The sequence below is a fragment of the Macrobrachium nipponense genome, chromosome 24 (assembly GCF_015104395.2).
Source record: "Macrobrachium nipponense isolate FS-2020 chromosome 24, ASM1510439v2, whole genome shotgun sequence".
NCBI lineage: Eukaryota > Metazoa > Arthropoda > Malacostraca > Decapoda > Palaemonidae > Macrobrachium > Macrobrachium nipponense.
This window is the reverse complement of record NC_061091.1, coordinates 17,008,970-17,024,001: the sequence shown is the minus strand read 5'-3', so window position 1 is coordinate 17,024,001 and position 15,032 is coordinate 17,008,970. Positions and strand designations below refer to the sequence as shown.

General features: G+C 32.8%; 1 protein-coding gene across 1 annotated transcript in view; it reads left to right on the top strand.

The window, feature by feature from the left end:
- The window catches only part of LOC135205483 (uncharacterized), a 113,325-nt gene extending 106,336 nt beyond the window's left edge, over positions 1–6,989 (top strand). The window contains exon 4 of the mRNA XM_064236195.1: positions 5,328–6,989. Within this exon, the coding sequence (XP_064092265.1) occupies positions 5,328–5,384 (57 nt within the window). The 3' untranslated portion in view covers positions 5,385–6,989. The remainder of the gene's footprint in view (positions 1–5,327) is intronic.
- The last annotated feature ends 8,043 nt before the right edge of the window (positions 6,990–15,032 follow it).

Below are 15,032 nucleotides of genomic sequence, written 5' to 3'. Positions count from 1 at the left end.
AAACTAAATTCAAGACAGTTTCAAAGTTATTCTTTCCTATCTTCAATTTCCCCTGCATCAGATCAACAAACAAAATTATAATTACCTAACAATTCCTTTCTATTTTCATGATTTGGCTGCTGCACCAAACTAAAAGTACATAGTATATATCTATTTCGTGAATGAACATATTTATGATAAAAAAAACATGATTTACTGTAATGATTGCAGCACCCAACTATAATATTAATGTATAAACAGCAAAATACAGCAATAAAAATCTAGTTTTGTCTTTTTGTTTTGACAGTTAAGAATCAGCTGATTGGACCGTTTATTACCGAAAGAATTATTTTGGGAAACAATTTAGTTGCTAAAAGAAACTAATTTATTAATGGAATTATTATTATTATTTTATTAACTTTGTACATAAATAGTTTATGACATTATGATACAGTTAATTCATATTTGAGAGAGCTTTAGAGAGAGAGAGAGAGAGAGGAGAGAGAGACGATGCAGGACGAGAGAGAGAGAGAGAGCAGCTTGTGTCGAGAGTAACTTGAATAGCTTGAGATAGCAGCTTAGGATGAGAATAGCTTGAGAGAGCAGCTTGGGACTAGAGTACTGTTGACTATCTTAGCTCGAGAAAAACAATGAAATTTGTATTTTAAATATTTTATGATGATAAGAAATGAAACATGGATAGTGATAAGATATTCTCTTGTATACTGTTATAATATGTGATAATCATTGAGTCAACTATAAAAGTTGTATTGAAGCACAGTTTCGTAAATCACAGAAAGAATAAAAATATGGCAACACATATTTTCATTCTTTCGGGGACCATCTTGTTCTTTTATTACGATAATATTATTATAGTTTTTTTTTTCTGTAAGTGATGAGAGAGAGAGAGAGAGAGAAAGAGAGAGAGAGAGAGAGAGAGAGATTTTGCTATTTACTTTCATAGTATTTGAAAATTTGTGAATGAGTTTTATTCTAAAAATGCATTTAGTCATGAAAAGAAGAAGAAAACTGTAATTAGCAAATCTTGCTCTGTGATAAAATTCGTGATTTTGTTAATTTTCCGGAATATACGTAGCATTTGGGCTTCACAAAAAAAGTAAGTAAAGTGATTTATGACAGAGTTAGAGGACACTTGCAAAAAATCCATCAGTACTTTGTAGAATGGTGACGTCACGGTGGTCATACGTATTTTTTTCGTGAAAGAATATATATTTATGATAAAAAATAGTTACTGTACTGCTTAGAGTACCGTACTGTAATATTAATGTAATCACATCAAAATAAAGTAATCATTGTTCATTGTATACTGTAAACATGTAAAGTGTATTTTTGTCTTTTGAAAAATGGATTCCCCAAGGAATTATTCCTTGAAGAGGCTTTTTATTATGAATATATGCCAATAATATATAAGATTTGCGTTTTATTATGAATATATGACAATAATATATAAGGTAAAAATGGTTTTATTACGTTTACACTTCGTTGCCGATTGCAAACAACATACGATAATCTATGACAATTATCGTTTGTATGACTGCAGTGTTCAGAGAAGTTGATTACGTTATACCAAAACAATAATGAAGTTCGAATTGAAAATTTATGTTTTCCTAAATGTTATTACAACTGTAATTAAACTACTACTATTAACATTTCTAAAAGGTTAAGAATGACAAGGTGCTGTGAAGTGTAACTCAATGTTTGCATTTCTGCTGGCTGCTCAACTACAAGTTGATGTCAATGACGTGGAATTATTCCATGAATAGGCTATATATTATGAAGATATGCCAATAATATACAGGGTGAGAATGGTTTTATTACCTTTATTATCAGTTAATATCATAATGTGAATCTGTTCATGCATTTGTTGGTTATTGGAACCGGACGAGGCTTAGCCTACCACCGACAAGCCCGCGATGCTGTGATTCATACCAGCAATATATAGACTGAGAAGTGGTCCAAGGAAAAACCTGCGATTAACTGAATCCGTGATTGCTGATCCGCGACTAAGCGAGGCCCCACTGTATATATATATATATAATATATATATATATATATATATATATATCTATATATATATATATATATATATATATATATATATATATATATATAACTTACCAAGTAATTGCATAGCTATAGCTAACTATTGCAGCAGCTTAAATTCAAATTTTGCTGCAGCACTTAGATTGTTTATTGCAGTTGACTTGTCTTGGCCACTAACAGGAATACCAGGAACAACTTAAAAGACAGCCTAATTCTCTTTCTGCTGGACGTGACGTAAACATTGGGTGTTTGCAGCAGTTTTTTCATTATTTGTTGGTTACATTTCTGGATTTCGGTGAAGTGTTACTGCTGATTTTGAGAGGACTTCAAGCTAGACAGCTTTCAGGATCAGGTTTTTCTGGTTTTGATATGTCAGTTTCAATTTTATCAATTTTTTTGCTACTGTAGCAAAAATACACTATTTTTAAAATTTTATTATCATTTTATTTTGCAGAGAACTAAGAAAGTGTTAGGGCAGGAATGTAACAAGGAGAGATAGTGTGCTGACTATTTTGCTTGGATTGAGCTTTAGGAAGCAAAGACGTTCTCGACAGCTGAGAACCGTGTTATTTTGGCCCCTATGCAAGGATGACACGCAATCATGAAATGTTTCACAGTTTTTAGTGCCTACCTGGCTTCCAGCTTCCCTGGCACCAGCTCATACTCTGAGCGCCCAGGAACGCCCTCCAGTTCCCAAGCTACTAGCTTACCTGGTGCCCAGCTCGCCTGTGCCAGTTTTAAACAACTGGGAACAACTGACAGGGGTCTAATCTCATAGAGGCCAACTGGCATGTTGCCTATTGTTTTAGGGTGTAAGTTCTGCATATACTTATATATGTTTGTAGATGTATATATGTGAATGTTTAGGATTCAATGTTGGTAGGTTTGTCAATTTGCTAATGGGCATGAAAGGTATAAGCAAATATTAGATCTGCTGGTAAGTATTCAAAAATTAATTTTTATAATAAAATTAGATTTTATATATACTTACCAAGTAATACAGAATCAGAGCCCACCCACCTCCCTGCTGATGGGCATACGGCGCAAACAGAATGAGGTTGTCTTCAAAGTCATTCCTGGTATTCCCATTGGTGAGCAGGACTGGTCATTGCACTTAACAATTGAAGCACTACCAAGACTTTCTTATTTAGGTTGGTGCTATATTTAGAAACTATAGCTATGTAATTACTTGCTAAGTATGTATATGTATATGTATATGTATATAAAACTGAATTTTATTATAAAAGTATAATTTTTCTCCCTGAAAATATGCATAGTAATTTTGCTCTGAACATATGGTTATTCTGACCTAGGTGAATTAAGAAAATAGAAGTAAGTCATTCAGTGAATTCACATTATGTGTCTATAGTATGTGAGTAACAAAAGCAAAAAAAGTTTACATACTTCTTCACTCCTTAAAAATTTGAAAGCAGAGATGATTTTGAGAGCTATCAATGATTCAGCAAAGAAACCAGAGTATGGTCTAAAACTAAGTTCACTATATCTGCAAGAAAATTGTCTAATCTATTCAACCCCTTTGTTAATAATTTACAGACTGCAATAGATCAATTTAATGCCCAAAACCAAAAGAGAATAAGTACTTATGATTTTTTTTTAATTCAAGTCACTTCCATGTTCTTAAGACCAAAGTTATATGTACAGCACTTACTTATTGAATGCCCAAATTGGATTCAGCAGAGGCTGCTTTTTTTTTCTCAAGATCCAACAATGTCAGTAATTCTTGCTGAGGACAGGGATTTCTCACTTAACAAAATTATGTTCCTAAGTAAAGTCGGTTTTTTTAATAGGGTTTAGTTTTTATTTCCTTTTCATTTTTTTCTTTTTCTCTGGTTAATTCCTGGGAACCAGCCTGAGGAGAGTCTATTTTAGGCTCAGAGGTCTGGTTAAACTAATCTTTTATCCTATCCTATCCTTTAAATACGTATGGTAAATGCTTGCAGTGTATTTGGATGCCACAATAGGTCAAACAGAGACGGCAAATTGGTTTACTCAGTCCCTGCTGTTGTGAGGAATCAAGGAGATGAAACCCAAAAGATTGGTGAAAGGAGAGCCCTCTGGGTTTCCAGGATAAACAGGGCTAATTTTCAGCTGTAAAGACAAACGAAAATTTTCTCAGATTACTTCATTAGTGACGAGTGTTATTAATTGTTAGTGTAATTAATGATATAATGGTGAATAATTAAAGAAGCCTTGGGCATAAATACTTCACAAAGTAATTCATTAACAGCCTCTGCATTCTCTGTCAAGTGATAGATGATTTAGAGCTGCTATGACGTTATTTTGGTCAAATATGTATTTGTTAAAATTGATATTGAATATCAAAAGTGACAAAAATGGCTAGTTGTTGAAAATTTCCCCCCTGGTAGGTTTTATGTCCCTGGATAGGTTGGGACTATGATGACCTGGCCTGGCCTGAAATTAAACTCTTGTAAATTTAACAGAATACATGAACTGAGGCGGACGCTAGCCAACGGACAACTTACAAAAAGAAATTAACTTAAAAACAATTGACAACAAGGTCCCAAATGCACACAAAGACAAGAAATTAATGTTTCAGGAAACCGTGAAAAAATCCCATGACTTCAGTCTGTAAAAGTGTCACCATGTCTCTCATAGAAAACCCTTATTTGTGCAACATTTCGCCTATTTGATTTCCTCAGTATCGACATTCACATGAACTACAGTATTTCATATGTCCAAAATCACATACACCACTTAATTCTGTGGAGGGATATTTATTAAATCACATTTCAAAGTATGACAAGGCAACTATACCTTTGTTATTTACAACTTTCAGTTTACAATATTCGTTTTCTTCAGTATCGACATTCACATGAACTACAATATTTTATATGTCCAAAATTGCATTTGCCACTTAAATCTGTAGAGGGATATTTATGAATTTGCATCTCAAAGTGTAATAAAGGCAACTATACCTTTGTTATTTACAAGTTTCAGTTTATCATATATCTTTAACGCACTGCAGGCTCCAGAGACTCTATGTAATCAATCTTCTGTTTGTGAATTGTCCTCGCTTGCTATATTTCGTTATAAGGTTCATAACTCCTTAGAATAACAACAAAATTTTATATTTCTTTCATTTACATAAAAGATGCAGGCGGCTTATCAGGTGCTTGTCTGCTATGATGTCATAGGAAACCTATCTATAACTGTCATGGCCTTTCTTATAACATTTTACCATTAGTTTGAAACAAAAACAGCGGAGGTTTTCAAGTTGTATCTTCTATTTTTTTCTTTTGCAGAGTTCAAGTGACAGCAAACAGAAAGTCAAGTTGAAACGAGATATATCATGGCCGTAAGTTACAAATGCATTACATTACATAACTCTCGAGTGTCCAAGTAGGGGGGATCCATTCTGATGGATGTTTAATTTGAGCTAACCCCTTTCTAATGTATTGTATGTAGTTGTAAGCTCCATTAACATTTTCTAGTAAAAATTGCACTTGAGGAGAGTTCTTTGCGGAGATATGTATGTTTGTGATCTCTTTGTCAGAAACTTGTTCAAGTCAACTTCACCTTCATCTTTCATGCATAGTACATTTTAGTACTGTTTAGGTAGCTCATCATACTTGGATACTATAGTACAATTTGACTGTAACAGAGAATGATGTTCTTTAGTATTTATCTTATGAGAAGACGTGCAAATTTGTCATTGGTGCAATACTGATTGCTAAAGTAGAATCAAAAGATTTACTTTATAGAACTTCATACCATGTTTTTATCTTTAATGTATGTCACTCATTTTTAATGTTTAAATTTGACAGACTTAATCCACTAAGTGTGGAAAGAGTGTTGCTGTAACTAATAGAATACAGCTGCAACTTTGGCTTTAGGTTTTTTTGAGTTATGTTCAGTATTTTCAATACTGTAGTTTTGAGAACCTTGAGTGTTGCTATACTGTGTATTTTCAATAAAAACACTAGTTTAAGAATCATTAGGTTAATAAATGTGCATATGCCTATTTTCCTCATGAAAGCTCTGTGGAATTAGACAGGCTATGTAGTGGTATTGGTTTTAAGCTGTTTGCAGTATAGCCACAGGGTTTCCAGAATATTGCTTGAAGATATCTTTTTTTTTAAAACTGGTTACACATTTATTAACATTTAAACCTTTTAATTTATATATAGTACACATATATTATGAAACAAACCAAAGAGTCCTAAACTTGCATATTGGATTTTCACAAAATATAACGCCCAATTGTGAAGAAGGGAAGCAGCTGAATATTTGTTCTGAATAGATTATAGCTAATAGCTGACAAATAAAAACCCAGATAGATATAAAAAACAAGCAAGTGTAGAGAAGATATGCATTGATTATGCTCACAAGCAACAGAACTCAAAGCTGGGAGGGAAAAGCCATTGTACACCCCAAGACTAGAACATTTGTTATACAGTTGCCACCTTGCAAAAGGGAGTTTACCGAGTTTGGCTAACCAAGTTGCTATAAATAGAATCATGTCAGTTGAAGATAGCACTGAAATACTCCAAAGTAACCATATGTTAACATTATTTCCATGTAGTGCACGCAGGGAACTTGATATGGAAATGTTTAATGAATGATAGGACATAATTTACCATATTGCAGAAGGAAGACTTCTTGTTTTTAATTGATCCTCCTAAAATTTCATTATTTTTCTGTATTCATTTTTGCATAGTTTTAGATGCAGAAGTGAGTAACTTTTATAAATGTTGAATAACCATTATAACAATCTTGTCAGTACACCATATGAGGTTTTCAATTTTGAAGTCTTTGGATAAGACCTCAGGCTACAGTACTTTTTTAGACTTGTACATAACTCAGGCTTGGTTTTGGTGTTTGTTATATATGAACCTTGTGAACAAGCATGAGAGAATGTCTTTGATGACTAGCTACAGAAAGTAATAAAAACATTCTTAGCTTTTCTTTGTCAGTTTGTTACCTCTGAATGGGAAAGTGTATTCATTATCATCATGGACTTCAACCCTGTGTGAAACCCAGGTTGTCTGAAATTTTGTCTCGTGTTTTTCCCATGCGTTGTCTTCCACAAATCTCTTCTAACAGGTCTCATCAAAGTAGGTTGTGAAGTTGTGTGAAGGACATGTCCTAGCCATCTCCATTGCCTCATGCTATATATGAAATATCCATAATTCAGTCTTACCATCTGAATCTTGATTGTATTATAATCATACTTTTATATGCAGTTTCAGTGTACAGGTATTTCCCCATTTTTGTTGTTTCATTTTATGTTAAATAAATTTTGCAATGGAGTAAGTAGTTCCTATGCTTTTAAGGTTACGAAGTAATATTGATAAGACAATATTGAAAATATTTTACATTTTCCACGCAATGCACAGGCAGCAGAGTACGATGGCGTCATAAACTTTATTAAAAGATACGTACTACTACGTAGAGTACTGAGAGGAAGAACTAAGGCATGTTTACATTAATGCCTAATACAGTAACACACACACTCATATTATTGTGTTTATATTTTATGCTTCAATCCATCATGTATATTCAAGCTTGTACTAGCTATTCAGAAAATATGCATAGACCCATGAACATCATGACCAACAAACAGTAAGTGGAGCTGATAATACAAACAAATGTTTAATTGATGATATAGATCTAAATAGGTTGGAATATTTGTATTAGATTTTAATGAAAAAGTGCTAGCCACTTGGAATGGTAGTATGAGGGATTCTTTTACTCACAGTTGCATGCCAGGAATTTCAACTAATATAAAATATGTTCTGTAGTGAAAGAACAGCAGAATACATAGTCTTATCAGGTATGTCTTATTATAGACCAATGGTTTTAGTATCCGTTGTTTCAAAATATTTCTGACATCTATATAAAATTATACATTCAGATAATTTGATATAATGGATACTAAAGCTATTGGTCTATAATAAGACATATCTGATAAGACTATTCTGCTGTGCTTTTACTACAGAACATACATATTTTAATATTAGTTAAAATTCCTGGCATGCAACTGTGAGTAAATGAGTGTGATATTAAGTGGCCTATGGTTATCCATAGGAGGGTGTGACCTCCTGACATTATTTTAGTGTAATGTTAACTCCAACACTTAGCTATTTCTTTTTCATTGATAAGCCGTTCAATTTAACGCAGTTTGAGCACCTTTTCTCACCTTTTTACACCTTAACCATGGCCTTTTCCTCTCCATGTCTCTGGCCATCTTGTTTGTTAATATCACATCCTTTATTCGTTTTACTACTTTGTAGAATGTCACACACTAGGGGCTACCCAGTGGCCATCTTGCAAAAGTACCCCCCATACTAGCATTCCAAGTGGCTAGCATTTTTTCACCAAAATCTAATACAAATATTCCATCCTATTTAGGTTTGCATCATCAGTTGAACATTTGTTTGCATGATCAGTTCCACTGTTTGTTGCTCATGATGTTTATGGGTCTATGCATATTTTCTGAATAGCTAGTACAAGTTTGAATATACATGATGCATAGTAAACCAAGATAAGGAAAATTCTGGCTTGCAAAACCTTTCAAAGCATGGAGATGGCTTTGTTTTTAAATCAAACTGAAGAGTTGTATCATTCTAAGAATATCCCCATTTTCTTTGTTCCATGGACCTCTCAAAAGCATTTGATCATGTTTGCCATAAAAATGTCATATATTTTAAGGCAAAGAAAAGTACCACTTTATATTATAGAAATATAAAAACTGGTATTCAACCCATAGGTTTAGAGTAACATGGGGAAACTCCCTTTCCTCACCATTTCAAACCAAATGCGGTACATATTACGCAAGTTAGAGTTCTGTCTGCTGTATTATTTGCAGTTTATATGGATGGTTTAAGCAGAAACTATTTGAAAAATGAGGGAGGATGTATAACATACAAGAGAACAGAATTAATCACATTTTATATGATGACTTGGTATTACTTAGTCCTTCAGCAAAAGCCCTTCTAAAAACAAAATGTTGTTTATGCAGTTTATATATATATATATATATATATATATATTATATATATATAATATATATATATAAAGAACTACCTTATAGTTAATGCTGAAAAGACCAAAGCAATGACAAACAGAAAAAATCATTATCTGGGGAGATTCAGAGTTGTAGATGGATAAAGATAATTTGGAAGTTGTCCAGCCTTTTTAAATTATAGTGCTTAGGTATGCATATCAACTGTGACCTTAGGGATGACAAGCACATCACATCCTTATACCTGGTCATTGTATGAGAGGCAATCTGTTGCTCCGGAGTTTTTTATAAATGTGATGATAACGTTAAAGTTCACCTGTTTAAATCATTCTGCACCACACTGTGTAGTATTCCACCCGTGCCAGAAAGTAGAAAGGTTACTCTGAACAAACCTCCTATCTTGTTATAATAATTCATTGAGGCTTTTTATGAATATTGGCAGGTTCTGTGTTATTTCCAAACATTTTGTTGAATTGGGTATTCATACATTTCAGAGACTTAAACCCTTAAACGCCGACTGGACATATTTTACGGTCGACATTTTTTGTCTCTCGGGTGCCGACTGGAGACGTATTTTACGTCGACATACAAAAGTTTTTTTTTAAAATTCGCGGAAAAATACTTTTAGGCCTACAGCCGAAAACTCTTGAATCACGCGCCTTGGGGGATGCTGGGAGTTCACGGATCAAGGTGTTGTTTTGTTTACAATCGTTACGCAGGCGCGCAAGCGCGAATTTCTTTCTTGCCGCACTAAAAAGTATCTGTGACACATCTCGGAAATTATTTCGTCACTTTGACATAATTTTTTTACCGATTTTAAATTAGCCCGTTACATAGAGTATTATATATGAAAATGTGCGCATTTTTATGTAGAATACAACAAAAATATACTCATGATTGTAGCTTTTATCAAGTTTTAAGAAATATTTTCATAATAAATAACGATAAAGGTGCCAAAATTCAACCTTGGGTTCAAAGGCTTTGACTCTACGAAAATGGTCGAAAAAACGCAATTGTAAGCTAAAACTCTTATATTTAAGTAATATTCAATCATTTAACTTAATTTTTGCAACTAATTGGAAGTCTCTAGCACCAATATTTCGATTTATGGTGAATTTATGAAAAACTTTTTCCTTACGTCCGCACGGTAACTCTTCCGAAATAATCATACATGCGTTGTGGTAATGTTTGCACCATTTTAAATTAGCCGTTACATAAAGTTTTTATATATGAAAATGTGCGCAACTTCAATGCACAATACAACTAAAAAACAACCCATGGTTGTAGCTTTTATCAATTTTGAAATATTTTCATATAAAAAATGATAAGTGACAAATTTTCAACCTTCGGTCAATTTTGACTACCGAAATGGTCGAAAAACGCAATTGTAAGCTAAAACGCTTATATTCTAGTAATATTCAAGCATTTACCTTCATTTTGCAACAAATTGGAAGTCTCTAGCACAATATTTCGATTTATGGTGAATTTATGAAAAAAATACATCTTTTCTTACGTCCGCGTGGTAACTCTTCCGAAAAAATCATATGTGGCGATTGTGGTAATGTTTGCACCATTTTAAATTAGCCGTTACATAACGTTTTATATATGAAAATGTGCGCAATTTCATGTATAATACAACAATAAAATGATTGAAGGTTGTAGCTATTCTCATTTTCGAAATATTTGCATATAAATCACGATAAATAGAAAAAAAACCACGTTCGTCCAAATTTGACTCTAACCGGAAATGGTCGAAAAACGCAAATTGTAAGATAAAACTCTTACAGTCTAGTAATATTCAGTCATTTATCTTCATCGTGAAACAAATTCGAAGTCTCTAGCACAATATTTAAATTTATGGTGAATTTTAAAAAAAAAACTTTCCTTCCCTCGCGCGCGCGGATTCTCCGCCACAAATCTCCGAAATGCGTAAGTCCATTCTCGAATATTTGCTCCGTTTCATATTAGGCATTTCATAGAGTTTTTATATATGAAAATGTGCGCAATTTCATGTAGAATAAACGAAAAATATTTGAAAGTTGTAGCTTTTCTTATTTCCGAAATAATTGCATATAAAAAAATAATATATATTAAAAATTCGACATTCGGTCACTTTAGCTAACTCGTCAGATATGGTGCGAAAACTGCATTTGTAAGCTAATATTCTTACAGTATAAGTAATATTCAATCATTTGTCTTCATTCTGAAACATATTGGAAGTCTCTAGGACAATATTTTAGATTTATGGGGTGAATTTTTTGAAAAAATATGTGTTTACGTAAGCGCGTTACAAATTCATGCATTATTTTGTGATAATATTTTCTCGTGTTGCTTTTATCGTTTTACAATTTGTTATATACCAAAATTATTGAATTTAGTGTACATTACAACGAAAAAAAAGTAACTTGTTTACCTTCAACCGTTTTGCGCACAGCGCGATTTGAATTACAATTATATATGAAATTTCGTTTTTTGTGCTATCATATATCGCATTATTTATATATGATAATGATAATTTTTTCATTTCTGATGGTTGCATACTAAACTTCAAGTAATGAGAAAAAAAGGAGCCAAAAATGAACTCTAATCTGAAAACTAAGCGCGCTGTGATTTTTTGAAAAAAATATTTTTTCCGCTTACGCGCTCACTCTCAAACCCCTCCGGCACACGGGAGTCATTTTTTTATTTACCGCTCCGGCGTTTAAGGTTTAAGGTTAAGGAAGGACACAGTTGTTTGGTCCTTTTAATTTTTTTTTTTTTTTTTTTTTTTTATAGAGGTTCAACAACATTTTTAAATAGAGTATATAATCTCATTTTTAGTGAGTCTTTAAAGTAAACAATTAGCTATCTAGTTCATAATTACTGTATTTAATACTACATATATTTATTAAGACTTAAAAAAAAGTTTTAATGTGAAATTATATTTGATAAAAGTAGTATGACTACTTATGCAGTATTCTCTGTAAAGCTCTTTTGTAAAGATATGTATACTATGTAAAATTTTATTTAGCGTATGCGGCTTATAACTGGAATAATGGATTCACTTCAATTCCATTCATTGCCATGTATATTTATCCAAATAAGTTCTTTATGGTTACATTTATAGTTTCGTGTCATAATACTAAATTTGATTTGAAAGCATATGCCATATAGTTTGGTTGCTAACCTATTATCCACCCGATTAAATCTGACAAAGCCAACTGTAGAGTGGAGTACTTCCTTTCATTTGTTTTCAGTATCCTCTATTTGTTCCAGAGTGGAGAGTTTGTTCAAGAGTTTCTGGTTACTTTCAAACTTGGTAACCATAGACACTCCAGGTTTCCTCCCAATCATATGCACACATTGTCTTACCTATCTTGTTACATCTGTTTTCACCCAAATACTTCTAAGAATCTACTACTATTACCTTCCAAGTCGTACTCTTACTCATTTACTATCAACTTTCTCTTTTTGCAAGCAAGTTCAAACTCACTAATCTTTGCAGTTTCACATGACTAACCTCAGTTCAGTATACTGTATTGTCAGCAGACATCATCTTATGCCACTCTCCATTCACAGCCCATCTTCTTATCTCGTAAATTAGCACCTCTATCTTGTGTTCTTATTCTTGATTTCTCACATAGCACAATCAGTAAAAGTTAGCAGCCATGGAGACAATGTGCCCATCTTTACAAGGAACCATTCCCTAGGAACTTTTCTCTCATCCAGATATACCATATACACATGTTAGTATTTTAGGTTTGATATGACTTAAAGTCTTTAAAGCCATACTCTTTCTTGTTTTTGTTATGTGGCAGAGTTTTGTGTGAAAGCCAAAGGCTTTGTTCCAAACTAACTTGAAAAAGATATGAATTTAAATTTTTTCTTATACCTAAACAGGGACTATCTAGTAAAAAAATAAAAGTTGATGACTGATGAAGTGTGTTTTAGTACTTAAAAATATACTCTTTGTATTGAAGACATCTACAGAATTGTGAATGAAATATAGTTCTGTTGGAAGTGGTTACATATTGTAAATAATATAATCTTTACTCTTTTGTAAATGTAGCAGTTATGATGAGAGTAATTTCTGTTTTTTATTTATGCTGTACATCTGTGCCCTTGAGTATACGTACTATATGTATATCTAATAATGCTTGACAGGTTTTGATACCCTGCTTTGTTTGTAGTCTACAGATTTGTGAACTATTTTATCAAAGACAGTTAATTAATTATAGGTACCTATGGCACTTCCAAGTATACAAATGAATTTTAGTTTACATACTTCAAATTTTAACAAGGGACGGTATGTCGTACAAGATCTGAGAGAACAGCGGATTTGGTTGCATGTCACTGTAACTTCATTTAAGTGACATTTAAATGGTTTGATTTTCCACCATTCTAAGGCTTCTTTTTTTTAATATACCATCAGTGTTTTTGACTGGTTAAAGGAAGGGGTTTTGAGGATATTGATAAATCCCATTTTAAATGGAATGATACAGCAATGAAGTAGAAGTAATTTAGAAAGCATGCAGGAAACCAGTCTGCCTTAGCACTCACTTGATAGGAACTTTCTTTGCAATGTGGGCAAAGTATGTTTAGGTTAGAGCAGAAGATTCCAATAGAAAACAGCTCATCTAATTCGCAGCAAAATTTAGTGAAACCAGTGTGAGTACAGACGCTCCTTCACTTACAAACAAGTTATGTTCGGAGAGGCTGTTCGTACGTTGCTTTGTTCATAAGCCCAACTTGATATACTCAGAGTCAATATGTACAGTACTATATGTTTTTTCATACTAAAACACAATATCAATATTTTACTGTATTTTATAGAGTATTTTATTAATACAAATGATATGTAAAACCTAAATACATTAAGCAAAATTTGATAATACAGGAAAGCCTAGTTTTAATTTACGATCATGGTCATTGGTATCTGAAAGTTCATGTGAGGAAAGTTTGTAAGTAGAGGAGTGTATGTATTTTGCAGTCACATTAATTCTTGTCTTTCTATTTTTTTTCTTTTTCAAGGCAGGCTGTAAAGTTTTAAAACATACGCTGAAAATTTGAATTGGTTTGTATTGCTTTCTCAGATCACAAAACAGCTTTTATGTGATACATATTGAATTATCAGATAAGATTAATTGCTAGCATTCTTTTAATTCTGAAAAAGGTCTTTGGTTCTCTAAAGTAGCATCTCACTGAACAAGGTACAGTTTTTGTGTTATAGTTTTTCTGTTGTAGGAATATTGTAGTAGTACCTTTAAAGTAATATGGGAGTTTTGTGGCTTTTTCATGCTTTCAAGGTATTTTCGTTATTTTGTTTGTTAAAATGATTGTTAAATTAAGGCCAGTGCAATTTAAATTTATTCACATTGACAGGTGTATATATTTACTGTGTTTGCAACAGTACTTTACTTCGTTCATTACTGGTGTACTGTTCAGTATAGGTTTAGGTAAGCAATACTGTAAACATCCCTCCGCTGTAAGTAAATTGGTTATAACAAAGAGCTCATGCACTATGAGGAGGCACTGTAGAGTAGGTCAGCTTTGTTTATATCATACTGTCCAGTTTTCTCGAGAACTCAACATTGATAATGTCTTTTACAGAAGTCTGTATACTGCATGTTTGTATACTTCACAGTACAGTGTGTTTAGACTTGTATGAACCTTCACTAATTAGTCTGAGTGTGTAGAGAGCCTGGAAAAATTTGTAGTTGCTATGGAGCAACCGAAATGATCCTGAACATCTGTAAATCTGTAAATAACTAATTGTTGAGATTAATTTTAATTTCTCTTGTCTAACTTCATAGACTTAATATTTGTGAACTATGCAACAGTACAGAACAGAAAGAGAAATTGGTATTATTACCTGACAAGACTCCAGTGTGTTATTACTAAAGCTACAAGTTGAAAATTATATCATCCTAAAGTCTTTCATTTAGACCACTAGTTTCATTTCTAGACTCATAGGTCTGCCTCAGAGCATTTGTTCTTGAATAAG